The sequence below is a fragment of the Radiomyces spectabilis genome (genome assembly GCF_025331425.1).
Source record: "Radiomyces spectabilis strain NRRL 2753 chromosome Unknown BYT42scaffold_8, whole genome shotgun sequence".
Lineage (NCBI taxonomy): Eukaryota > Fungi > Mucoromycota > Mucoromycetes > Mucorales > Radiomycetaceae > Radiomyces > Radiomyces spectabilis.
Genome location: NW_026251933.1, coordinates 656,590 through 681,930, shown reverse-complemented (window position 1 = coordinate 681,930; position 25,341 = coordinate 656,590). Strand labels below are relative to the sequence as shown.

General features: G+C 43.3%; 9 protein-coding genes across 9 annotated transcripts; 5 read left to right on the top strand and 4 right to left on the bottom strand.

Moving 5' to 3' along the window:
* Positions 1-2,897: 2,897 nt before the first annotated feature.
* BYT42DRAFT_573575 (uncharacterized protein) lies at positions 2,898-4,529 on the top strand. Its single transcript, XM_051568741.1, has 2 exons — positions 2,898-3,183; positions 3,260-4,529. Exons 1-2 carry the CDS (start codon positions 2,982-2,984, stop codon positions 4,324-4,326), a joined length of 1,269 nt encoding a protein of 422 aa, XP_051422270.1. The 5' UTR covers positions 2,898-2,981; the 3' UTR covers positions 4,327-4,529.
* A 397-nt stretch (positions 4,530-4,926) lies between these two features.
* Positions 4,927-6,717, top strand: BYT42DRAFT_573574 (uncharacterized protein). The gene is made up of 5 exons (XM_051568740.1): positions 4,927-5,251; positions 5,314-5,587; positions 5,644-5,786; positions 5,881-5,996; positions 6,138-6,717. Exons 1-5 carry the CDS (start codon positions 4,968-4,970, stop codon positions 6,611-6,613), a joined length of 1,293 nt encoding a protein of 430 aa, XP_051422269.1. The 5' UTR covers positions 4,927-4,967; the 3' UTR covers positions 6,614-6,717.
* On the top strand, positions 6,708-8,937 carry BYT42DRAFT_376277 (acyl-CoA dehydrogenase/oxidase). Its single transcript, XM_051563286.1, has 5 exons — positions 6,708-7,197; positions 7,269-7,593; positions 7,679-8,182; positions 8,262-8,526; positions 8,600-8,937. The coding sequence occupies exons 1-5, from the start codon at positions 6,800-6,802 to the stop codon at positions 8,734-8,736; spliced, it is 1,629 nt and encodes a 542-aa protein (XP_051422268.1). The 5' UTR covers positions 6,708-6,799; the 3' UTR covers positions 8,737-8,937.
* A 64-nt stretch (positions 8,938-9,001) lies between these two features.
* BYT42DRAFT_376227 (Bromodomain-containing protein) lies at positions 9,002-12,253 on the bottom strand. The gene is made up of 11 exons (XM_051563285.1): positions 12,005-12,253; positions 11,345-11,756; positions 10,736-11,267; positions 10,585-10,656; positions 10,436-10,513; positions 10,324-10,373; positions 10,123-10,260; positions 9,797-10,063; positions 9,630-9,721; positions 9,513-9,576; positions 9,002-9,455 (listed from the first exon to the last, which is right to left on the bottom strand). Exons 1-11 carry the CDS (start codon positions 12,058-12,060, stop codon positions 9,171-9,173), a joined length of 2,046 nt encoding a protein of 681 aa, XP_051422267.1. The 5' UTR covers positions 12,061-12,253; the 3' UTR covers positions 9,002-9,170.
* Positions 12,254-12,442: 189 nt separating this feature from the next.
* Positions 12,443-13,753, bottom strand: BYT42DRAFT_573566 (uncharacterized protein). The gene is made up of 3 exons (XM_051568739.1): positions 13,608-13,753; positions 13,301-13,542; positions 12,443-13,228 (listed from the first exon to the last, which is right to left on the bottom strand). The coding sequence occupies exons 1-3, from the start codon at positions 13,725-13,727 to the stop codon at positions 12,598-12,600; spliced, it is 993 nt and encodes a 330-aa protein (XP_051422266.1). The 5' UTR covers positions 13,728-13,753; the 3' UTR covers positions 12,443-12,597.
* A 1,716-nt stretch (positions 13,754-15,469) lies between these two features.
* On the top strand, positions 15,470-16,758 carry BYT42DRAFT_376188 (serine-threonine protein kinase 19-domain-containing protein). Its single transcript, XM_051563284.1, has 5 exons — positions 15,470-15,831; positions 15,901-16,084; positions 16,149-16,251; positions 16,323-16,482; positions 16,564-16,758. The coding sequence occupies exons 1-5, from the start codon at positions 15,502-15,504 to the stop codon at positions 16,672-16,674; spliced, it is 888 nt and encodes a 295-aa protein (XP_051422265.1). The 5' UTR covers positions 15,470-15,501; the 3' UTR covers positions 16,675-16,758.
* An 84-nt stretch (positions 16,759-16,842) lies between these two features.
* Positions 16,843-17,628, bottom strand: BYT42DRAFT_546855 (putative methyltransferase-domain-containing protein; the record flags this gene model as incomplete). The annotated part of the gene is made up of 1 exon (XM_051565914.1): positions 16,843-17,628. One exon carries the CDS (start codon positions 17,626-17,628, stop codon positions 16,843-16,845), a length of 786 nt encoding a protein of 261 aa, XP_051422264.1.
* Positions 17,629-20,788: 3,160 nt separating this feature from the next.
* On the bottom strand, positions 20,789-21,716 carry BYT42DRAFT_546854 (uncharacterized protein; the record flags this gene model as incomplete). Its single annotated transcript, XM_051565913.1, has 4 exons — positions 20,789-20,980; positions 21,048-21,120; positions 21,190-21,555; positions 21,640-21,716. The coding sequence occupies 4 exons, from the start codon at positions 21,714-21,716 to the stop codon at positions 20,789-20,791; spliced, it is 708 nt and encodes a 235-aa protein (XP_051422263.1).
* Positions 21,717-23,642: 1,926 nt separating this feature from the next.
* BYT42DRAFT_645796 (nucleotide-diphospho-sugar transferase) lies at positions 23,643-25,341 on the top strand. Its single transcript, XM_051572665.1, has 7 exons — positions 23,643-24,154; positions 24,219-24,275; positions 24,348-24,430; positions 24,494-24,672; positions 24,745-24,830; positions 24,891-25,054; positions 25,162-25,341. Exons 1-7 carry the CDS (start codon positions 23,649-23,651, stop codon positions 25,275-25,277), a joined length of 1,191 nt encoding a protein of 396 aa, XP_051422262.1. The 5' UTR covers positions 23,643-23,648; the 3' UTR covers positions 25,278-25,341.

Below are 25,341 nucleotides of genomic sequence, written 5' to 3'. Positions count from 1 at the left end.
GAGAGACAGGTGGGTTTGGTGGAGCTCGCTCAATGCAATATCTTTATTTAAGCTCATCGATTCAAAAAGTCCGATGAAGCTTCTCAATATGTTGCTTTGTTTCCACGTTGTATAAAGACCTTAGAAGCTCAGTCTTGCTTGTTTAGCAAGAGTGTATTCACTAACCTTAGTTACGCTTCACAAAATTTGACGTAAGATAGGATATTGCACAACTTATAGTAACAGTAGTTCTCGCGGGACTCATTTCTATCTCCTGCCAGAAATTGCTGCGTGGTTCGTACTGGTTGCAGCTTGTTGCAGCCAGCAATGTTCTCTGGTCACAAATTTGTGAATATGGTCACAACTGGTCACAAATGCCGAACAGCACAATGAATGAAATTTTGTAATCACTCATTCCTCTTGCGAATGATTCTTTTGTCTTTCAAAAGAGCTATCTACAAGATAGATGTCTTTCTTATAATTTTATAAATGCATATAATGATCCATTATTGACTGTAAACAGACATAGATTATAGAACTAATGATTCATATCTCGTATTTTATCCTTCCTTTCCTTTAGTTCTTACTAAAGGTCGTTTCAACATACCTTATGTCTTTCTGATTACGATCTTAACTCCTCCTTCTTCACCAAACATTACATCCTCAATTGCATCGATGACATTGCTACATTATATTTCAGAGGATACCTGGAATAGCTTACCGCAGACGCAGTTTGCATGGATATCTGAGTTCGCATATTGCAGCTGATCTTTGCTTTACATAAATTTCAGTTGCTTAATGTAGCTTTTCCCGGCAGATTTCTCTCCTCACTCTCTATGTTTGAAGAACGCAACTGCTGATCCTCTTGCATAATCTGAGTCCAGAAGAAGATTCATATAATGGAGTAAAATGCTCAGGACTTTGGGACAGACTAGAGAAAAGAGTTCTCATTTTTTATGAGTAAAAAAGAAAGTCGCGGCACTATGAAAAACGTGCTAAAAAAAAAAGATGCAGTGTGACGGCGGTCGCCAGATACGCTCATTATGCACCGAATGAGCAACATGGAGCTAATGGAGCTCATGAACTTCACGTATATTTATTTCACCGGCCGTTATTCTATCCGCAAAAATAGATTAGATTTATTGAAAAAATGGTCCAAAACGACTGCTCATGTTGAAATGGTGAATGCAATGCGATGAATTGCGATGCGATCACCGGGATTTCACAATAATAAAAGCAAGAGAATAGGCTTTTCAAAGAAAAAAAAAATATTCGGACAGTATACAGCAAAAAGCTGCGGTATCAATGGAAACGTGAAAAAACACGGCATAAGTTTGGACCATTTTTTCACCCACTGTGCCGTAAAAAAATGATATGACAACTTGCAGAGTCAAAAAATAGTGTTGTCTGAAGGAACAGATTACGTAATTGTCAAGCATTTGCATACATGATGTTGCCGGTCGTGTGTAATAGGACAAGAAAAAAAAAATGAAGGAAGTCCGGCTAAAATCAAGTTGAACTGGCACAGCTTTGACTGACCCGAATGAACCGACCCCGATAAGGAACTCTACTTGGGGCGAGTGACCCCAATAAAGAATACTGCTTTGAGGGAATCTGCTTTAATTTCTTTTTCACCTCCCCACATACACTCTTTTTATTACTTAGGACACCTTTGGTGATCCGATTTTCTACTTTGGGAAACGCGGAAATGATTAAGGTTCCATCTCCCGAAATCATCTTGACACCTTTACGGATCTGTTCGGTGTGAATGCTGTAAAGTTTATCATGCAATAGTGGGCTACTGATAAACGAAGCGTCTTTATTGTGCAGCTTTACAGTAAACTATGCTAGGATACGGTATATTGCTGGACATTTGTAGCTCTGATGAACTCTGTGGTAAATCAGTGTTCAATTCAAGGTACCAAATCCAATGGACCCCAATTTTTGTGCTTGTACCAATAACTTCCGGCACACTGCAATGCTCATTGTCATGATACGAACAAGCTCATCCTCTTTTTACATCAGCGCCAGTACCGGAATAACTACAAGAAAAAAATATAAATATCCTTACTTCAATCGAAAAGGATTTCGTTTCATTCGCTTTTCCTCGTATCCGCCTGATTCTTTCTCCTATCCACTCAATTTTTCTCGTATCTCGCTCGCTTTTCATATTGACGCCTGGGAGTCATCATAGAGATAGAGGTACAGTAAAAGTTGTAAGCCAAATGAAATAGTTCGTCTTTCCGCCGCCAAGGCTCCATTTTTTAATGTCCGACTTTCATAGTTCTGACAGGGATATGGTGATAACTCAACTGTCATGCTAGGGTTTTATGTGCTCTAAGTTTGATACTGTGAACTACGACGAGTGTACTTGATACAATGCAGGGAAAAAAAAAAGCCACGAGATTTTTACCATGATGGTTAAAGTCATTATTAGTTGATGTGATGATGGACAGTCTATCATTTGGGAGCTGTCTTACTTCCCATTGCAGCCAAAGATAACAATCTATAGGAAAAAAAAGATATGCAAGCCATGGACCAGCTGTTAATGCATACAGACTGAAGGCACAGACAGTGGAGCTGTTTATAATAAACCATAACAAAAAATCTTTCAGGCGTCATAGTCAAAAGATGATCGCATGGATCCAACATGCTTGATGATTTCAGAATTGGGTAAAAAGGAAGGAATAAAAAAGATAAACATGGATCTTCATTGGGAAAATTGAGTGAGAATTGACATGCTACCACTTTTAGACATTATCATCACAATATGAAACAGTCGCATATCATTTAACGATGGAACGTCACATGAAGAAGATCCAGGCCAACTTTGGCGCTGTGGTAAATCATGACAGCATTTCAATGCAAGGGGTGTGGGGCTACTTTTTTTTTTTTTTTTTTTTTTTGGAAGATCAATCATTTTTTTGAGCCACTTTCTTATTTCAATCAATTCTTTTTACCCTTTTTTTTTACCCTTCATCTTTCTGCTGTACCATTCAACCATGATGGATCCTTTTCTGCTCTATGCGCTCCGACAAGCCATGAATTCGTCCGTCAGTGAACCATGTCAGCTATCGTCGTTTTCCACCGAGATGGAAACTGTTTGCCAGATCTTTGGTGACACGATATCCGATACCGCTTCCGATGATCACCCTTGTGTCCCTCTGACAAAAGCCGAGATCCTCTCGCTCGTTTACCATGCGGGTCAGTATGAATTGCACAGAAAACCGAAATTCTTCCCCAGACTAGTCATGGCTCATATCACAGACAATCCTCGTAGACATGCAATGGGTAGACGCCGTACGGATGCTCAAACAAACCGATACCAAGATCAACCTCGACCACACAATTCACTGCATCCATCAACAACAGCGAATTTACCTAGATACTCTTCACCTGTTGCAAAAAGCGTTAGGTTTCGAGCCCATGCGACTTCGGGAGACCGTCTTGTTCGCCTCGCAATCACTGAGAGCGGGTCATCGCATCCGCCATTTGGAAAGCACCGCACGGGACGTTATTGACCATGCCCGGCGACTATGTGAAGCGCTTGAAACTTCAAGGGGTATGTTACGACGCCTGGCGGTCCTATCGCATCGCTTAACGGATCACAAATCAAACACCATCCGAACCTCTTTATTGCATTTGCTGGCACAGTGGAAAGCATTCGAAGAATTACTTTATCAGAGATATGTGCAGAGAGTGTTTGGCCATCTACAGTTAAGCCATGACGTTGTCTCGCCTATAGGCTACGACAGAGACTCGGTGTCGTTACCGCGAGAAATGTTTTGCGATGCATTCACGTCGCTGCTTCCCACCGTACTCGATCGCGCTCTTGCTGTGCGGCTGTTGAGTGCGAGCGATGTCCAGGATTTTGATCCAAAAATATTTATTGCTCTTCCGCGATTGGCGGTGCTGGCAGGTGTAACTTGGCTGGCCCACCGTTCGGGCTGGCGAGGATCATCCTTGCATAAACACCTGGCATGGTTCCCTGGGAGACGTGACGATTTTCATGCATTAGTACGACATGTCGATCGACTGGAGGATGATACCATCCGATCGTCCATCTCCACCTCTCAACGTTACCGTTACCTCTCCATTGTTTCCGGCCTCGAACGAGCGCTCGTATCGCCTTCATCCCGTGACAGCAGTGACCATTCCTCGGAGCAGCCGATATTTATTCTGATATGCGCTTTGGCAGACAGCATTCTGTCCAATGCACATAATGCTCGACCACTCAACATGATCCTGAAGCATCTCTTCCACAGTCGAATCCATCACATCAACACTGACTCGGTCCAGCCCGCCCCCCACTCGGTCCATTTTCAATCCTCCTGCTGTCAAGTTTAACATCTTCACTAGCTTTTCCTCTTATTTTTGTACTGATAGAAAACCGGGGGAAATCGCCTGATACTCGCCTATACTTTTGTTTTTTATAAAATTCACATGCTGCATATTCTTGCTTCTTTCAAGAAAATTTGCATCTATTACCCGGCCAAATATGAGCCCTCGCTCCTTATGCAATAAATCGTCCATCACATCATACTGTGCACATGCAGAATGATGGTGTGCACTGTGACATCTGTTCTTTTCTATCCCACACCGGGTCAATACTTTTGTGAATAGATGAATGGATGAGTAACTGTCAAATTTGAGAATTTCTTGGCTCGAGTTTTTCAAAGTAGCCAGATACCGAAAGTCATGGACAGGTTATGATCACTGATTGTTGTATCAGTTGTTTCCATTTATGCAACGTGCATGTAACGATCCTCACCCATTTCAACTTGCAGATCGTTGTAGAATCATGATTGGAAGGATTATGGCATTCTGACGATGATGGATGGGGAATGTCGGACATTCAGCTTTGATTGTTACACAGACGAGCCAACACATATGAGAAAAGCTTGTCCTGTGCTACGGACGGCATTTCATTTAATTTTTGCGGAATCAAAGAGCCAAGAAATTTTAATTCATTGGTTTCTCTCCTTATCATGACTTGCAGCCATACTTCTTCATCCAACGACCAACCTACGGTTTTATGCTCGGTCGACCATGTGTCGCTCTCCTTTCCGAACGATCAACAACTCGTCAATTTAGGCGATGGACGTCTTGTCCTGTTTATCGATGGGGATCAGCTCGTGGCTCGATTTTTTGACTATTTTGATCGGGAACTTGCATTAATAACGTTACCTTCCCGATCCATGGCCTGGCTTCAATCCGAACATGTACTGATAATTCGTCCTCTTCATTCGGGACCATGGCGATTGGATTTCAGGCAAGTGTTACTGCAAGGGTCTAGTGAGTATTTGCGTCTCATCCTCCTTGTCTTCTTGACAGCGTCGTGGAGCATGAAAATTTCGTCACCCTGCAGGACATGCTCGCTTACTTTATAAAATACGAAAATCGTCACCATCTACGAAATACCCTCGTGATGATGAATACGGCCACTTACAAGGTGACACAAATTATTGCGAAAAATGTGGATATCGATGTTGGCAAACAGCTAGATGAATGGCAATCGGACGACGGTGAAGAACACATTATCAATGAAAGCGAAGAGAAAGCCAACGAAAAACTACCTGTTTACGTTGACGAACAATTTTATGCTTCGGTACGTTCCATCGCTGACTTCTTTCTCCTTTGCACACTAACATGGTTTGAATTCAGTCTTCACACATACCACTAGACTACCGATATCGAGTACGATTATTACGAGAAGGGAGAAAAAAGGAACCGGTCATGTCAGCCAGTGACTGGGCTGTCCATGGACTAATGATGGTCAGTCAAGCCCTCGCAAAAGGAATTCAAAGGTTGGCACTTTTTTTCATGCGGGATCATGCTCCAAAAAGAAAAAGCGTTCTCTAACGCACTGTGAAATGTATTTCTTGTTTTTGTTTTATGCAGTGGAACAAGGAAAATCGAACAAGGCATTGAACCTGCTTCATCTCCACTGGTATTATCCGATACTTCTCGACGATACATTGATTTGGCTTACAATGTGGCATCATTTGTGAAAAGAGGTAAAAAAAAAGAAAAAGAAAAACTTGTATTTCAGACAAACAATGGGGAGAAATTGCAACTCCACTGTGGCAGGAATTCAAAAAAAAAACTTGCCATTTCCGGATAATGCCACTGACGATCCCATTTCTATTATCATGTAGCGGCAGAAAATAGCCTGGAGGGGATCTGGGGTTCCCGGTCCATGGACGAACGAACTGCATCCCCGTCGCCGTATACCCAAAGCACCACGACTAAAATCTTGCGGGGGGCGGCTTTTGCGGCAAGCACCATTGCCGGTACTTCTCGCGAAAGCCTCATTCAGCTCATGCACAAAAAGTATGGCCAAGGTGCCAAGTATCTTTTGGAAAAAGCGTTGGGCCAGAAAGGAATGGATGCAGAAGATACGCTAGTCTATTTTGACGGTCAAGGCATTTCCAGACGAGTGGTGGATTTGTCAGACTTGGAACAGGAAAAAGAAGCGTTGGATGTGCTGTCGAACGATCAACGACAAACGCTGTTTGAAAATTGGCTGATGGAACAGAATGAAAAGGACGATACAGATACCAGCGAAATAGAAACTATATCCCGATGTTCGTCTACTTCGGCTTCTCACAACATCGACTTTGTTCAGGTTTAAGGAATCACATGCGCGGCGATTCAAAAATGACCAAGATGGCCTGAAATTCCGCATTATTTCTTACTCATCTCAATTGGAAATAAACCGCAACTTTCATTTGCATTTTCTTCTTCCTTTTTCTTCTTCGTTTTTTGCTTTCTTTTTAATCTATCACTATCTCCCTACTCTTTGATTCCTGTGCTTTATATGAAGACTTTCACTGTTGAGCAAGTAGCTGAGCATAACTCGGCCAAAGACTGCTGGATTATCGTCGACGGCAAAGTCTTTGATGTAACGAACTTCTTGGCCGACCATCCAGGTGGCAAAAAGGTCATTGTCAAGGTCGCAGGCAAGGATGCTACCAAGCAATTCCACAGTTTTCACAATGACGCTATCATGCAAAAAGTCGGATTGCCCTTGCAGGTGGGCGTGATCGGATCCGCCAAAGACAATCAACAAGAAAAGAAACAGCCAGCCGCCGCTGCAGCCTCTTCCCCCACAGCCACTCCAGCCCCCGTGACAGGCCAACTTGTATCATCTGACCTGTCACATTTTGGTGAAGGCGTACCCTACGGTGATCCCACTTGGTATCAAGACTGGAATAGGTAAGAAGTGACGTCCATTGTTCGATCCCGTATTTTTATGTCGTACTGAATTAGTCTTCCTCTTTTTCTAGTCCTTATTACAATGAATCACATATCAAGCTTCGTAAAGTCATTCGTGAATGGGTGGACAAGAGCATCATGCCTTACTGTCACGAATGGAGTGAAGCCAAGCAGATTCCCAAATCTGTTTATCAGGAAGCGGCTAAACTCGGGTTTTTAGCTGCGGTGACGGGCGCTCCTTCCAGCAAAGACACTGCTGCGTTGATGCCTTATCCTTTGGCGGCCGGTATCAAGCCGGAGGAATTCGATATTTTCCATGAATTTATTTGCGTCGACGAACTGTCACGATGTGGTTCCGGTGGTCTCATTTGGGCCATTCAAGGCGGGTTGGCTATTGTAAGTTCAAAAAAAAGTGAGGGGTTGCCATTGAAACCCCAATGGACAATGTAATCGTCTGACATGGAACGGTTGAAATTTATAGGGATTACCACCTGTCATGCACTTTGCTACACCTGAAGTCAAAAAGAAGGTTGTGACGGGCTGTTTGTCGGGAGAGAAATATATTGCGTTGGCCATCACTGAACCTTCGGCTGGTTCCGATGTCGCCAATCTCGAAACGACGGCCGTGGACCAAGGCGATCACTTTATTGTGAATGGCGAAAAGAAATGGATTACACAAGGTTTATATGCCGACTATTTTACGGTGGCTTGCCGTACAGGTGGTGAAGGCATGGGTGGCGTGTCTTTGATGGTCATTGAACGTGACTTTCCGGGTGTCAGTGTGCGTGCCATGGATTGCCAGGGCATGTGGGGATCCGGCACCTCGTACATTACCTTTGAAGATGTCCGTGTTCCCAAGAGCCATCTCATTGGCAAGCTGAACCAAGGTTTCAAATACATTATGCACAACTTTAACCATGAAAGACTCGGTATCATTATGCAAGCCAATCGCTTGGCCCGCGTTTGCATTGAAGAGTCATTAAAGGTAAGGCACCAAACCCCCACAAAAAAAAGACATCTCCAGAAAACCAGAAACTCACGCGAGACACCGGGTGGAAAAATAGTACTCTACGAAGCGCAAGACATTTGGTCAACGACTTATTGACCATGCGGTGATTCGTAACAAGTTTGGCCACATGATCCGTCAATGTGAAGCTACTCATGCTTGGCTCGAAAATATCTTGTATCAAGTCAAGACGTTGCCGGCCGAAGTGCAACCCGCGCGTCTCGGAGGTCCGATTGCTCTGTTGAAAGCCCAATCCACGCAAACTTTTGAATACTGCGCTCGTGAGGCAGCTCAGATTTACGGCGGTTTAGCCTATACGCGAGGTAAGTTGAACGATGTTGATCCATGGTGAGACACTTGGACAAAGTAACTCATCTCTCCATTTCTGATAATTAGGTGGCCAAGGGGAAAAGATTGAACGCTTATACCGAGAAGTTCGTGCCTTTGCCATCCCTGGAGGCTCCGAAGAAATCATGTTGGATTTGGGTGTGCGACAAGCTTTGAAGCAGTATACCACTAAACAGAAATTGTAAATTATTTATTTTATTAATGAAAACGTGTTTAATTGTTTTTCCATCATATTGAACATGCACAAAAAGGCATTCAAAAAGACGTTGTTTGCAGGACATGTCATAAAGGGCTTTTGAAAAATGCTGGTTGCTTTGGATCTATTTTTCTGATAAGGAAAATGGCTTTCACCCACGCAAATACAATGGTCTGTTATGTATGATTACAAATAAAGAAGAACGGGCAAATTATCAACCTAATGGATATACAATAGGCTATCTGAACTCTAGGTTTTGGCGATCGAGTCCAAGTGAAAAATAATGCTGGGAAAAAAAAAAGGGAACTGTCTGCTCTTCTGTTGTCTGATCGTTATCCGTGTGTGTGTAATGAGTTGTGTTTGTACATTAGGGGTATAGGATTCCCTAAGAATGATAATAATAATAATAATAAAAAAAGATATTTACTCCACATCCATATCTACTTCTTCTTGTCCATCTTCCCCTTCTTCGTCTTTTGCTGATTCATGCGAATTCATGCGCACCCTTGTACTAAGTATTTTCCGCCTTAGATCTGTGAGTGACACCCCCGATCGACGGACAAAACCAGGCACCGGCATATGACGGTAATCAACGGTATCTCGTTGCCATATGAACAAATCTCGCCAATCTTGATCTCGATTCAGTGTTGTGGTTTCAAAATGCTGAAATAGTAGCTTTTGCTTGCTGATGTCTACCGTACGTTCGTTCTATTGAAAAGGTTTGTCAGCTCTTGTGCAGTTTTTTTTTATTCTAGATCCACTTACCAGCATTGCTAATCGCTCTTCTCTATCCTTTTCTCGCTGTGCGGTCATCCACAATATATGCTCCCTGAGAGATACGTTTAATTTAAATACAATATATCAAGGCAAAATTCCACTTACCGTTTTTTCTCTTGCTGTTCCCACATCAGTTGTCGTTCCTTTTCTAGACGCGCTTTCTCTAATTTTTCACGCTGTTCTCGCTCATCGCGTTTCTACATAACGCAAGTATTAGACCTGTCTCGCGAGTCTTTGTAAAGCACCAGACGAGGGGCGCGTGAGATTTTTACCTGCTGCTCACGTATCCGGTTTTCATTGTGAATTTTCTCGTATAAATCATTGATATCGAAAGCTTTGGGTGGCTCTTTGGGTTTTGGCGGTGTTGCTGCCGCTTCTTTCGGCCGTCCATTTCCTCTTTCGTTCTGAGGTGTACTTTTAGCTGCCGAAGAATCCGTACCGGTGGATGACGGAGTCGTTGTGGTAGTGGCATTACTCGCCGGATTGGATGATTGCGCAAGCGCCAACCACTTGTCTTGATTCTGAAGAATAACAGGTGGCTATGTTTGGGGTCGATGAGTCTCCATGCCAATTCCATGAACGGGTGGAGAAATATTACCTTTTTCTCGGCTTGTTTCTGATGGGCTGGAGAGGGGACTTTGATGCCTAAAGCCAGCTTAGGTCGATTTGTCTCCAGCATCGGTTCTCTCGACAAAGCCAAACCCGTGGCCTTGGCGTTTTTCTCGTTGTCCTCGTCCTTTTTCTTTGCGTAAGTCATCCACCAGAACTTGTTTCCATTTTTGTCTTAAAATCATCATACCTCATTCTTTGGTTTAGCCGACAGTTTCAATCGTAAAATCGTAGGTCGTGCTAACGTCGAATAAGCGTGTTAAATTCTTGGGGGGTTTTTATAAATTGCTGTGGTGAGTTACCTGCAACCTCCGTGGCATCGTCCTCGCTTTCATGCCGCCGTTTTCCGGATAACACACTGTAGGGCTCTTTATCTTTGTCTATTTCCCAGATCGCACGTCAGAATGTCGAGGGTTTCTGCCTAATGGAGCTTATTCGCTGTTGATTTTACCTTTACTTTGCTTTTTGAGCTTCTTTTGTAATTCCTTCTTCTCCTTTTCAAGTTGTTGCAGCTTCTTATTGGCTACCAAGTGTTTGTGTGTGTGGAACGTTGAATAGGGTTGAACAGATCGAGTGGGTCAAGTGTTTTCCCTTGTTTTTACCTTTTCCCGCGCTCTTTTTATGCAATTTATCCCAGTATTTATCAAACACTTCCTCGTATTGTTTTCCGAATTGATGAACTGGATGATCTTCGGGATTGTAGACATAGCAGTTCTGGAACATGAGTTTGATGTCGGCAACAAATTCGGATTCGTTGGCGTATTCGAATTCGTTGAGTTTTCTCTCGATCGTCGATATATCCATGGGTTGCGAGATGATGTCGTAGTAATTGGTGGCCCCCCAAGCGACGGCATCAACGGGTTCCTGAAAAGGCCAACTGATATTGGCATATTTTGTCTTTCGCAACTCTTTCAGCGCGCTTTCGCAACGTTTGAACTGATCCTCCGGCATCATATCCATCCCATCATCAATGACCACCGATCCCGCATTCGAAGGTCGTTTTTCACGTTTGCCGACAACGGTATCGGGTTCTGGTTCTGGTTCGACGGGTGTCTCGTTTTCTGGCATCGTCGCAGCTAACGGTTCCGAGGGTATATCGTTGGAAGGGATTTCGGGCGTCGGTTTCGGAGATGTCTAAGCTTATAGGTTCGCAAGTCTTTTTCCTTTTTTCTGGGGGGTGCGAGAGGGGGATTCTCCAAGTGTGTACTTACATGAGCCTTTGGCACTTTTTTCATACAACGAACAAAAACTTCCTCGAGCTTTTTGCCATCGACGTAAACTGGATCGCCGACGTTATTGTAGAGGTAGCAATTGTTGAACATGAGCTGGATATCTCGAGCGAATTCGCCTACGGAACCGTATTCGTTGTTTTTCAGTTTGGCATCGACGGTTCCGAGATCCATGGGATTCTTGATGACGGTAGGGTAATCCGGTATATTCAAAGCCACGGGATCGACAGGTTGAAGAAACGCAAGCGCTCGTCGATGCTTCATGAGCGTTTTGATCGTGTTGGCACAAAAAGATCGTTCCTCTGCCGTCATTTCACGCGGCGGTGTATCGAAATCGTCACCTGAATCGAAAGCTAATGCTGCATGTTCCGGTGAAAGCACATCCATTGATTCACTACAAGTGAGCGAGCCAGTGTTAATAATACGGAATGAAACAAAGATATAAAAAAAAAAAGCCGGTGGAGTTGAGGGGTAACTGCATAAGCTACAGTTTGCGCATCGTACACAGTCACTTGTCATCGAGTACGGAATAGTCGTTAAAAAAAAAGGTGTACGCATTTGACGTACTGGAGACCGATGCGAGAGAAGACAGAAATGCATTGACGCAAGGAGATGATAAAAAAATAAAAAGTATTCACTTGCCTTGTGAATTCCTTTGTAGATTCGGGTGCCAAAGAAGTGGACCCATTATCGGACATGTTCCTTGTCGTTCAAAGAGGAGAAAAAAAAAAAGAAAAAGAATGAAAAAAAAAAAGAAAGAGTATCACAATTACACCAGCGATTCGTGGTTCTCTTTTATTCGTCAATCAACCGGGACCGGACTCTTTTGATGAATAAAGAAGAACAGGACGATGCGAATAGTGGGCGCGACCAGAAAAAAATAAATGCCCAAACTTGAATGCTTTTTTCCCTTTCCAAAATTTGCGTCTGTCGGAGCTTTAAAAACAACCGAATTCAGTTGCACCCTCTTCCAAAGATTTGTCCCTCCATTACAGATTGCGATTCATGCTATTTTACGTCAATAACAGGTTCGCATTCGCACTAAAGCGTAGCCAGCAGGGTAACATATGAATACAAAAATCAAGTTCAAAGCGTCCTTTAAAAGTGGTTTTATCTTTTATTATTGGAGATCAGGTTGGAAGGGGGATATTGATATGAACTCGAGTGAATTGATGTGAACGGAGGACAATGCTAAATAAAATTACATGATAGGGATAAAGATAACTCTGAAAAAGTTAGTGAAGGACCCATACAATCAATGAAAAGGTCAACAACACAGCCCACCATATCAACGTGGAGCTTGTCGCGCTTTGTGGATCCAGTCCAATCCAAGCGAAAGAAGATGTATTGTCCGGTAAAAATCGCGAGTCAGGAATATAGCCTAAAGGGAAAGACGCCGGTTTCCATAGAGTGGCCTCCCACAGCAACGAACGATTGCCCCACACGCAATAATCGAGCTTGGTGACCCCGGTGTTATTGGCCGTAAAATCAAAAACGTACATCGCCGTTGGATAGATACACCGTGGAATCATGTTCCATAAATGGGCAGCCGACACTATATAAAAATAATGACTCCCTGAATGCTGCCATTTGTCTCGATCCGGTTCCACCATGGACCCCGACATGCGATTCTCGCCCGTTGAAGGATCAAACTGAACATTAGTGAATTCCGGGGTCGTCGATGGATCGGCACGCATAAAAAGCCACTGCTGTTTATCGAGACGAATAGCTTCATACGTATTGACATAGCGTTTCATCCATCGTTTCTGAAGAGGACGAGGCGAGGAAGCATTGTAGACTCCTTTGAAGTGAGGATAGATATCGAAATCGGGCTCGTTGCGAGTAACATTATCGATTTCACATTGCCTAGGAGGTATATCCAGAAGAGTTTCAGTATGTTTCTATGGGTCAAAAAGCATCTTGGGAAAATGTACATACCACATGACAGCCGCATCGTCCATGCCTCGATAATGATCCCAGCGAGTTGAGATGCACTTGTCATACTTGACTTTATTGAGATGATGGATCGAGTAATTCTTGTCACCGTGCCATTTCACGGTCCACAATGTGCCGTTGAACACGGTCGAATTGGGTCCCTGGGTCGGCACCACCTGGTTATCAAAATCGATGAATTGCAAATATTGCCCAGTCTCAACGTGTCGAAATGTATAATATCCTGTCTGCGAAAAGATCAAAATGGTCAATACCAAAAATAAAACATACAAAGCGACAAGCCAGATCGTACCGGAATATGGGTTGAATTTTCAATGATCTGTGGACCGACGATGTGGGCCAGAGGATAAGTGCCTTCACCAGCCCACACCGTTCCAATGAACAAGATAAAACATAGGAACAAAAACTTCATGAATTCGTACTCAACATTGAATCACACAGCAAAACAATAAGATATAGTTTATCCCAAAATAAGTTTCCCTTTTATTATTATCATCGTCGGTTCTCATTCGTCGAAGTTCCCATAATAAAGCGGAGATGAAAAAACGGGTTCATCACGTCCATGGAAACTCATGCTCTCTTTTTGTAAGGACCTTGCGACTCTGAACAGCCGCTCTCGCCTGGATCGTGCACAACCTTATTGGAAGCACATCAAAATACATGGATAGCGCTTTCGTTAAAGGACCCTCAATGACTGTCTAGCTCGGTGACACTGGAAGATAGAAAGACCTGCTGGGATTTCATTTGCTATCATGCCTGTACCGCGATGTCCTTGAAAATCAATACATAGTATGCAAATGCAAGTTCTGTTTTCCTGAAAGGTCCGAGTCGAGCCTCTCAACTCCTCTTGCTCTGTATAGCCTGCTCCTTCCTCTGCCGGAGGGCATCTTTGGTTTTTGATACTGAAAAAATTATTCATAGTCTATTTGATACCATATGTAAACTATGCAAAACTTTATATAGGATCTTTTTAATCTTAAAGACCAGACTCCAAAAGAAATCATTCGCAAATTATTGAGAATTGTGGTACATCATTCCCACATGTTTTTCCAATTTATTTCATATGGTGGGATGAGGCACAAAGGCCAAAATGATAATTAGACGATGTGTCCTTCAAGCTTATAGATTCAGGGCAGAGTATCATTCGCGGGTGCCTAGTTCTTCTAACAAGGCTGTCATTGATGGCAATGGCCACGAATCGGTAATAGTGACCTCGTTTAGTGCTTGAAACATCATCACTAGGCGCTTGTCTCCCGTCTTCTTCTTTACATATCTATATGGAAATTCCAACCGCCTTTATTGGAGTTTTTGCAATCTTATGTACACGGTATTTGGATCCCATACTCGACCATTGATGCGAGATCGCTTCTCAATTCTTCCAGTTCTGAACAGGAAATCCCGCCAAAAATGAAAACCGAAACTTTCTTGGTGAAGATTAGTAAAAAGAAACGCAAAGAAAATAGGTGCAAAAAAAAAATCAAAACGGGATTGATGCCGGTCTACCATAAAGGCTTGACTGTTTCCACCCGTAAAAATGTATTTATAAATGAAAGGTATCATCGGTGTGCCAGCAAAAGTCCGTGGCATTGTATGACTACGTCTTCCGGTAATGACAGCTTCAAGGTATTGCAGAGTGCGACCCATTAGCCTTGAAACTGGAGAAAACGGTTTGAATTTACTACCTGTTCATAATCATGGTGATATAACAGCCTGTTCCTCCTGTCTACGGCGCATTCTTTCGTGTATGGCTAGCAATTTTTCGCGTATGGGTCGCATTTCTTCCTCATCTTCCTGGTTGAGGCGGAGTAGGGTCCATTCTTTGTTCCAGTTGCAGCGCTTTTCTTTCGTTGCCAGGAACTTCGAGTTGCTGTTGTGGCAGTTGTCCTGCTGGTTCTTCATCTTCTATAGCGTCTACAGCTTCTCGATCGGCTACTTCATCCACTCCTTCATCACTAGAATTCACGATTATATCATCTGTTTGGATTTGAGAGGGATGGTGAGTCAGGCCGGTTGTCGAGCAATGTTCGGAAAACATTCTCTTTAGGCTGACAACTAAGGTGAGTGACAAAGTTGAGCCTTCACATTCTCCTAGCATCCTGGCGAGCAGCATCACGTGACGCCGAATTTTTGTGGTGCAGGATTTCGCCGGATCAGCAGGATGCCTGCTTTTGCCGTTAGTTTCTGTCATGGATCGTAAACGGGCGAGAGAACAGTATGCGCTTGTTGCTGAGAAAATGGATGAACAGACGTTAGAAAGGGTGATTCCTGATGTTTACGGCAACAAAAAAAGAGCCATACGTAATTTCGTTCAGCAGTATCAAGACCAAGATGAAGACGACGACAATGCGTTCCCCATCATCTCCGACACTGTTGCTGCGGCACAGTTGCTGATTGAAAATCTGGCTATACCATTGTCTGCTAAAGGATCCGATGCCGCGAAAAAGATTCCTCCCGTGTGTTTTGTTCACCAGATTTATAGTGTACTCAAAGACAACACGGCCGTGGATCGTGAACTGGTAAGCCATGGAGCAAAAGAGAATATGGAAAGAGAAAAATTTCCAGTGACTAAAATTGTCGACATATAGCAACAAGCGGTCAAAGAAGGCAGTTGGCGCAAATTCCACATTGTCGGTGCTTTGGAAGACGAGTTTGTGGTGATGCGTATGGACAATTATCTGGCCATGATCGATGAGGCCAAGGAAGAATTCATCAGCGATCAATCGAATAATGTCAGCAAAGACGCTCAGGAACTGGATGCCAATCTGTTTGGTAAGTAAAATGATTCATCTGCCTTGGCCAACTTAGGTCATTGGCTCACAGCATTTACTTGTAGGTCGTTTCAAGCAATTCGTCCAGGATAAACGGTATACTGAAGTGGCCGTTACTCGTAAAGCATTGATGCAAGAGGAATTCAAGTTTACAGAGAGAGAACTCATGTAAGTGTTAAATTTATCAAAGAGGTGCTTTGCTACAGTTGAATCTAACGGTTTGGGATTCCCCAATGCAGCCAGCTTGTAAATCATGGGTTGCTGTTGCCTCACCTGCAATTGGGTTCCTACTGGTTTTCCATCCGCAAACAAGGCTTTTTCATGTCCCACTACACCAAAGGCAGAATCGAAATGCTACGCATGATTAAGAAACGCGCCACTAAAGATATGTTGGAAAAGGTATTCAACGAGTGTTTATTGAAAATGAAGGGCTCGATGTGAAAGACTCACCTCTTTTACTTTCAACCGCCAAAAAAAAAGCATCTGAAAAGTAGAAAACTGAAAAATACAATCTTTGGTCATGACTTTCTGATCCATGATTTGGTGGGCAGCGGTCGTGCGGAAAGGTATACAAGAAAGGGAGAATCATGAAGGCATTATATACAATGGCAAGAAATGGACTGACAAAAAAATGCTATAGACATAAAACGACCATGGGAGATCTTATCCGGCTCACCAACAAGGGTGAAAAAGGCCGATAAAAGCAACGAGAGTGGTCGCTATTGCGGACATCTGCCTTGCGGGGCCTTGTGGGTCATCTTAAACGGTGGGATCCGTTCGCTTCTTCTTCAATTTCCATATTTCGACATCATCATTGCCCACGGCTTTGCACCGGAGCGATTTTTTCGGGATCATGCGGGTTTCGAAGCCAAGCGACTTCGCGTGTTGGACAAAGTTATTCACGACAATATCATCTCGACGTTCCATGGCGATCAATATAATGGTGGTGGGACTGGCCAATTGCCAAATACACATCAACAACGGTCGCACCAGTTCGTTTTCGTAGACACAATCGGCAGCAAGAATGTAATTGTATGGCGATTGGATCCAGCTGCCGTACCTTTTGGTGGACGTCTCGTTGTTGGAGGATTCCAGCAGCCGAAACCAGTCAAGATACTCTACACGCAACCGAGGCTGCGGCAGAGAAGCTTGATAATGCTGAGCTTGCTGAAGATCGTGCCACCACCCGCTAATGTGCCACATGTTTTCGTCACAGTTGGTGCGCAAGACGTTGTCGACTACGTTGGGTAAATCGGTCACGACGGTGTCCAAACCGAGTGCGGCGGCCACCAAGCCGCCCAGTCCACACCCGCTGCCCAACTCTAAACAGGTTTTATTGGATTGTATCTGCAAGCAATTGTCCTTGACGGTGAATGTCGGTTTCTTCAAGGTGTCAGCAAGGTACCATGCCAACACTTTGGCGGAATCCCAGACAGTGGTGCCATGATTCTGGCTATTGTTTTGTTGCTTCATGTGAAGAGAAAGCAATGGCGATCCTAACTCAAAAGTGAATGTCGGCATGGCCTTGGTGTCAGTGGCTACCATGTTTGGCTTGATTTATTTGCCCCCTCGTGCAGTCGTGTTTGTGGGGCGGAAAGGCACAGAAACCAGAAAAATTAAAAGTGAAAGCTTTTTTCCCAACAAAATTTTTTCGTCATAGTTACTTCCTTTTACTTTCTCTCTCTCTGTTTCTCTTTCTCAATATATCCACTTGTCCCACAGATTTGAGATTTTATTGAAACACGCTTTTTCTGTCGTTACAACAAAAACACCATTGCCACGAATGACCATCGCGAACAGCGCGACTGAAGATACATGGCCCACGATCCCCGCGTTCTTCGTCACGATGAATGGAGATTCTGGATTCAGCCGACAAGATCAATGTCAGTATAGTTGGTCGAATTCGTCAGTAGTTGTGCCGTCCTCGCTGGTATTTTGTCAGGGACGATAGTCGGCAATATACTTACCACCAACGTGGGTTGTCCCATACTCTGGAAATTCAACACTGGTGAGGCTTATCCTCTATGGCGTTCCTTGTTCCTGAAACGATACTGAAGGATCGCCTCACCGTGGTAACCGGGTGGAACCTCGGCTTCGTGCCAAGAGCTAAATGGTCTTCCGAGGCTAGTCACTTATCGGGTCTGACAGTACTATCGATGATTTATTTCGCGGCACCTTTCATCAGTCCGGGTGGCAGGCAGGCTTTGGTTAGGCATGGCCCTGCCTTTGGGAGCAGTTCTCCCGCTCAAATGCACGACAACAGAGAGTATACCAGTACAGTTTAATTGAAAAAGATCTGGGTAAAAAAATTTTACAAATCAAAATTTTTTAAAAGAGGCAAGGTAATTGTTGTTCTAAGTAATCAAAAAAGAGAGAAAACCGATCATTCGTTAGTTGCTCGTGGATTTTATGCCACCGCACCAAGTATCAAAAGATATGAATTCCAATAGATCATTCCAGTTCTATCCCTCAGCCAGACAGTCCTAAAGAAGGAAACCCAAGATTTGAAAAATGAAAAACAATTTATTATAATTTCATAATTGCGAGCTGCAAATGCGGCTCGTCTAATTCCGCTGACGGCGGCGGTGGTGGTGGCAGTGGAGGAAGAGGAGGTGGACCTTGCCGTTTCTTTTGCCGGGTACGCTTTCTCTTGCGCTTCTTCTGTCTAGGCTGGTCCAAATATCGTTTAGCATTCAACCTTCAAAATCAACGTGTGGTACGATAAATGACATATCTTTGATCCTCGAGGACCAAGTTGCACCGGGGGCGGGCGCGTTTTTATGGGCTGGTTATAAGATCGTTTAGTATTCAACCTTTAAAAGCAACGTGTGGTACGAAAAACGGCATACCTTTGATCCTTCGGACCAAGTGGGTTGGTGGGCCGTGGACCCTTCGTTCCAAAATGGTTATTAATGATCAACTGAAATCTGAGATGCCTTTTCCACAGAAAACTTCCGTCATATTATAAGCTCGTAAGAATAGACAAAGAAATGTAAATTGGTTGGAATATATGGAAGAACTCATAGAGATAAAGATAATAAGGATCCTTTGCGATTGTTGGCCTGCGTATTTATATTTTTCCTCTAGAGTGGGGGATGATAGTTATCAGTGAGCAGTCTTCTTTTATAGGTATATTTGGACGGATTCATAGGCTGTGGTGTGACAGCGTTGCCCCTATGAAATGATCGGGTGAGAAAGCCAAGTCATGGATGAAGAATCTCACCCTGAGTGGAAACACATCTAAATTCTAATCTTTCCTGTGTTTGGAACACCCGTCTAGAACGGGTAACACCACAAGTAGTGGACAGACCACAATCGGTCACGGATCTCTAACTCAGCTATAACACGGTCCTAAAGTCATGTTGTTGGATTACCGTTATTAACACTAACTCTGTCCGCCCTCAAAGCCCTTTGATGGATAGAGTAGAGACATGCAGTCATCTGCTTAAAGAACTGTGGAATCACCAAAAAATAATCAAGCCTCTTATGCCAATGCGGAAGAGTATCTCTCGTCCTGTGAGCAGATATGCCATAAACAAACAAATCAACGTTCTGTGCAGCACTGCCCCTTGATCTTTCGGCGCTTCTCGTAAATGTAGTACTTAACTGTTGACGCTTGGTTACAAATAGTTTCTCTGGACTCAGTGACACCTGTTTTATGCTTCTGCTGTAAATTTACCACTGATCGCCAACTGCATCTTTCAGGACTTTACGGAAGACACCAAGCTTGAAAGCGGATCTCTCCATTTCCATGAAACATAGCCCCCTGGGCTTGTCTGAAGAAGGGGGTCCGTTACACCCTTTGAACAAAGTTCGATTCCCGTAGAGCCATGCTTAAGGATTGGACCATTCGTTGAACAAAGCATTTCCCTTGGCCGCTCATCATATCCTTATTATCAAGGCTATGTTATATCAGACGATGATTGCAGCTACCATGGCGAATGGAAATCGTATACAATGAAGAAAGAAAAGGCCGGCTGGCTTCCTGTACTGTACGGTTCTTGTATTATTGGCCCTATTTCCACTGTGCATAGTTTTTGAACCTTCCTCATTCGAATGAAAACACAAGATTCTCAAATCGTTTCTTGTATTACCGCCTCTGTTGACGAACCTGCCGAACTTTTGATTTCTGTGTCGCTTTTGCCTTTTATATTCTTCTCCTCCCTGCAATGGCCTACCAGAAGCAGACCAAGCCCTCCACTTTTAATGTTGTTTCCTCTCAAGAACAGCAAGACGAAAACATGATCCAGATGCATATCGTGAGCCCACTTTTGCAAACCCGTGGCTCTGATTCGAGACTTTCGATGATAGAGAAACCAGTTTTCATCATATGATATAAGCAGAAGACTTCTTGCTTCGCAATCCTCTTAGTGCTGACCACCGATTCATACGAAAAACTAGGTATTACTTTAACGAATCGCCTTTTTGTGTGAGCCATTTTTTCATCGGCATTGACAATGCTACAGTATTACTTAACCCTTGGGACAAAATTAATTAATTAAAAATTGCACAAGAAATGCTTTTTTTTCACGAAGCAAGGTTAAGCTCCAGGCTGTTGATCCTGAAGAATAAAACTGTGTGCATTGACTAGATGATTTCATATAATAGTTTATTCAATGCCTCTCCAGTGACAAGCGCTATTCAGATGTCGATATACGGTTTTTTGAGTGAAAAGATAATATGGGAAGAAAGAGCGAAGGGTTTCTTATGGCGATGATGACGATTCGGTTTGGCTGTTTTCGTCTTGGGATACAAGATGAGGCTGAGTTTTCACCGAGGCCAACGTGGTGATATTGACGATAAAAAATCCAATCACTACCAGCACCGCTCCCAACGCGTACTGTGATCCGGGAATGACATGCTTGAACACCACATCGCCCACCAAAGCCAGCGGAATCTGTAAAAGCCATTGTTTTGTTTCTAATTGAATAACACGAGCTTTTGTTTTGGATGCGCAAACTTACCGTCAAAGAAATGCCCAGAGTAACGACCAAAGGCGAGGTCATGAGCATGGCCAACAGCCAGATATAATCGGATCTGTCAATGGCATGGACGAATAAGCAAGCAATTGGTCAATAAAGAAGATAGCCGCTGTGCCCCACTTACAAAAAGGTGCCTATGAAGGCATTGATGAGGATCATGGCCCAAAGCGTTTCTGTCGAAGGTAATTCGAGTGGTTCAAGACCGGTCCAGTGCAAGACAAATAAAAAGGGCCACAAGAGCACCACGTTGAAAGCGCCAACGTATCCGAAAAACAGAGGCATATCGACACGAGTTTCATCGCCAATTTTTAGTTTCAGTAGTGTCGTATAACATCCGTAAAAAAGGGCCCCTAAAAGAGCAAAGATGTCACCTATGATACGCGTGGGGATTGACCAAGAGGATGCAGACGGATCGGCCGAAGAGGGATGGGGAAGCGGCTGCTTATCTGAGAGCTGATCTGAATATGATACTAAAATGATGCCTAGAAAACTAGTCATCGATAACATTGGTTCAGTCATACCATGCTTACTATTAAGCCTTTTTTCATGAGAACATTGACACCACTGGATCTACCTTATGCCTACGGCCATCATCTTGACCATTGTCAACGTCTCGACTTTGAAAAAGGCGCCAATAGCCAAGGTAAACATGCCTACCAGAAAGGAAGCGACAAGGATGGAGAAGATGAGCCAAATAATTTATAGGGTAGGCTAGCAATGGACAATTGGCATTTTACCGGATATTGAGGATAAAATGGTGGTGCTGCCTACGCTGGTATAGGCCAAGCTAGCATTGGTGGTATAGTTGGCTAAGAACCATAGGATGCAAAAACTTAGACTGAGCTTCATGGTCTCCTTTGTCGATAACCGATCGTTAGGTGACGGGGGCTCAGGTACTCCTTCTGATGCATCTTCTTCATCCGTTGCCTAGTCAACAACATCAGAATAGACCATATTTGCAAACAGATACTGAATTTTTTCACTTGCTTCGTTGGTATCCTCGTCCAATAATCGATGAGTGACGGTCATATCCAACCTGTCCGAGAATAAGAAAAAAAAGTGTGAGTCGTCAGAGGATTACTATCACCGTTCTGGTTATTGCAGGGGCACTTGCTCAGCATACTCTTCGGGAACGGTGGCGTTCTTCTTTCGTTTACATAAGAGACTGGGTATCAAGTAGAGACTGAATGTGGCCGTATTGATGTACGTGATCATAAATGGCTTGTTGAACTTTAGATCGCTAAACACGCTCTAGCAATGACCGGATAAGAACAGGTTCTCCTCCTTGGTGTGAGTGAAAAAACACATACATTCATAACAAATGAACTGGAAACCCATATGAGCACGACGGTCAGCAATGCCACGATGCCTCCTAGGTATCGCCTTGACAATCGGTCATTGAGTCTCTTCATAAAGATGGGTGCAAAAAAGAAAAAGCACCACGCGACAACCGTACTTTTTCAATGAAATAATCCGGGTCAACCGACGCCAGTTTTTACCATCAATTTTCCAAGGTCAAAGCACAAATGGCCATTCTTTTGTATACACATCACGTTTTGTAAGGTTTTGTAAGTTTTTGTCAACTTTCTTTTTTCTTTTTTATTATAAAAAACCAAGGGAATCCATAACAAAGCTAATCTACTCTTGGAGACACACAAAAGATTCAATACCTAGCAACAATAGCAGTTAGCGAATTGTTCATCTTTCAATGCTGATGAAGATGATCACAGCATGGTTTCGAAAGAAGGAAATAGTTCAGAGAGGGCAAGTCAAAATTCTCTTCACATATCTCGGTGAAGGTCCAGCGTATTGGACACCTCACCTCTGCAAAAATACTAATCATCTTTACGTATTTCCCACATCTTTCGTGCTGTGACCATGTCCACAAAACTATCGAGACATGCTTACCTTGTAGTATATCAAAAAGAACCAGTGTGTGAAGAAGAAAGATCGAGATTCAAAACAGAAAAGGTGGGACGGACCCCAACCCCTTTATATCCTTTTTTTTCCCCGCAGAGAATAGAAAATTTTTTCAGGGACTGCTGATATTGGCTGTGATTTTTTTTTCTTCATTCAGATCCAGCACACTCAGACGGGGAGACCCGCTCATTGGAACAGGTGAATGTTTTTCCAACTAAAATACATGATGTTCTGTTAGCGCGCGTGGATATGCTTAAAACAAACTCTCGAATGCAGGTTACAAAAAATAAAGTTGAGTATCTTCAGATGGTGATGATGTTTGTGAGCTTGATTGTGGCGAAAATTACGGCAATACAAGCAAGCGTCTAGAATGCAAAAAACTAGAGTGGATGGGATCAACATTTATATGCGAAATGTTTGTCTGACAAGACAACAGAGAGTGCTGAGACTGTTCCATTTGCATAATGTGAGATAAATTGCATTCCCAATTTGGGAATCATTAGCTCTCAGCATACCAATGGTAGATGAATGACAAACGATATGCGTACGCATGGACATCACTACATGATACAGTCCGTGTTGAAATCAACCCCTTTATAAAAACTACCATATTAGCCGCGTCATTCGTCAAATGGAACCCATTTTGACAAAAAGAAAAAAGAAATGATGTCGAAGCGTCGCCAGACTCTGGGCATCCAAATCCTCCTGGGCGCCATCATCCTTATTGTGCTCGGGTATACATTGTTTCCAGATACGTCAGACGAAGCGTGGCAAAAGCATACGGCTCGATTCAGACAGCAGCTACTCAATAAAAAACTGTCGTCTATTCGGCCAGGTGGCAAATCCGGTCAAGTAAAAGCGGCTTTTGTTGTTCTCGCACGGAATGACGAACTCGTGGGCATCAAAAGTGCCATTCAGCAGATGGAAGATCGATTTAATCATCGATTCAACTATCCTTACGTATTCCTCAACGATGACGAGTTTACCGATGAATTCAAGCAAATGACCTCGTCACTGACCAATGCCGAAACCCACTATGGCACCATAGATCGTTCCATGTGGGGTTATCCATCTCACATCAATACCACCCTGGCCGCCGAATGCAGAGCCAAAATGCAAGATGCAAACATCATATATGGTGACAGTGAGTCCTACCGCCACATGTGCAGGTATATATGCATATAAAATAACAAGGCACAGACCACAGTCACTGAATTTGTTATTTTCTACCAGATTCCAGTCGGGTTTCTTCTACCGGCATCCTCTTTTAAAAGACTTTGAGTACTATTGGTATGTGGCAGTGAAAGAAAAATGGGAACCGTTTATTCAAGCAAGCTCACACAATGCATGCATCATTGATAGGCGGGTGGAACCTTATGTCAAGTATTTTTGCGACATTGATTATGATGTCTTTCAGATGATGAAAGACAATGGATACAAATATGGTAAGAGTGACAATGACGTTGTCAAACCATTATGTTAACCCCCTTTTTTTTGGCCTCTTGCAGGATGGACTATCTCACTGACGGAATACATGGATACGGTACCAACTTTATGGAGTACTACCCTGAATTTCATCAACGAACATAAACATCTGATCAATTGGGGAAAAAACAGTCTTTTGGATTGGATTACAGATGACAACTGGGAAACGTACAATGGATGCCATTTCTGGTCCAATTTTGAGGTAGAAAAAAAAACCATAGTCAATGAGAACACAACATACTCAACCAACCGTTTTCATGGATACCCGATGTAGATCGGATCCCTCGAATTCTTGCGAAGTCCTGCCTACACCAAGTACTTTGAATACCTGGACAAGGCCGGCGGATTTTTCTATGAACGGTACGTGCTTCATGGTGGGAGGGATCGAACTTGGGAGTGAGGCTAATATACTGTGAATAGTTGGGGAGATGCTCCGGTCCACTCATTGGGCGTGGCTCTTTTCTTAAAACCTGAAGAAGTGCACTTCTTTAACGATATCGGGTATAAGCACGAGCCTCTAATGCACTGTCCGACCGAAAATTATTTGCAAAGTAGGTGCAGCTGCGATCCCGCTCATAATTTCGGTACGTATTCCCTCCCGGGACTAAAAACCATCACCTTTTTTTTTTTTTTTTTTTTACTTCTTTTCATTGGTCCGTGAAAGACGCTAACGATACATAACGTAACATAGATTGGGATCCATGGAATTGCGCCGCTCGTTACCGAGATCGTATTGATCGTGAATTTGTGTGGGATGAAAAGAAATATCGGGAAAAGACGAACCCTTACCGCATCGATGCAGCATAGGAAATTTACAACATATCATCCAATCATATCGCAATAAAATTCACCACGCGGTCACCTCCCGTTC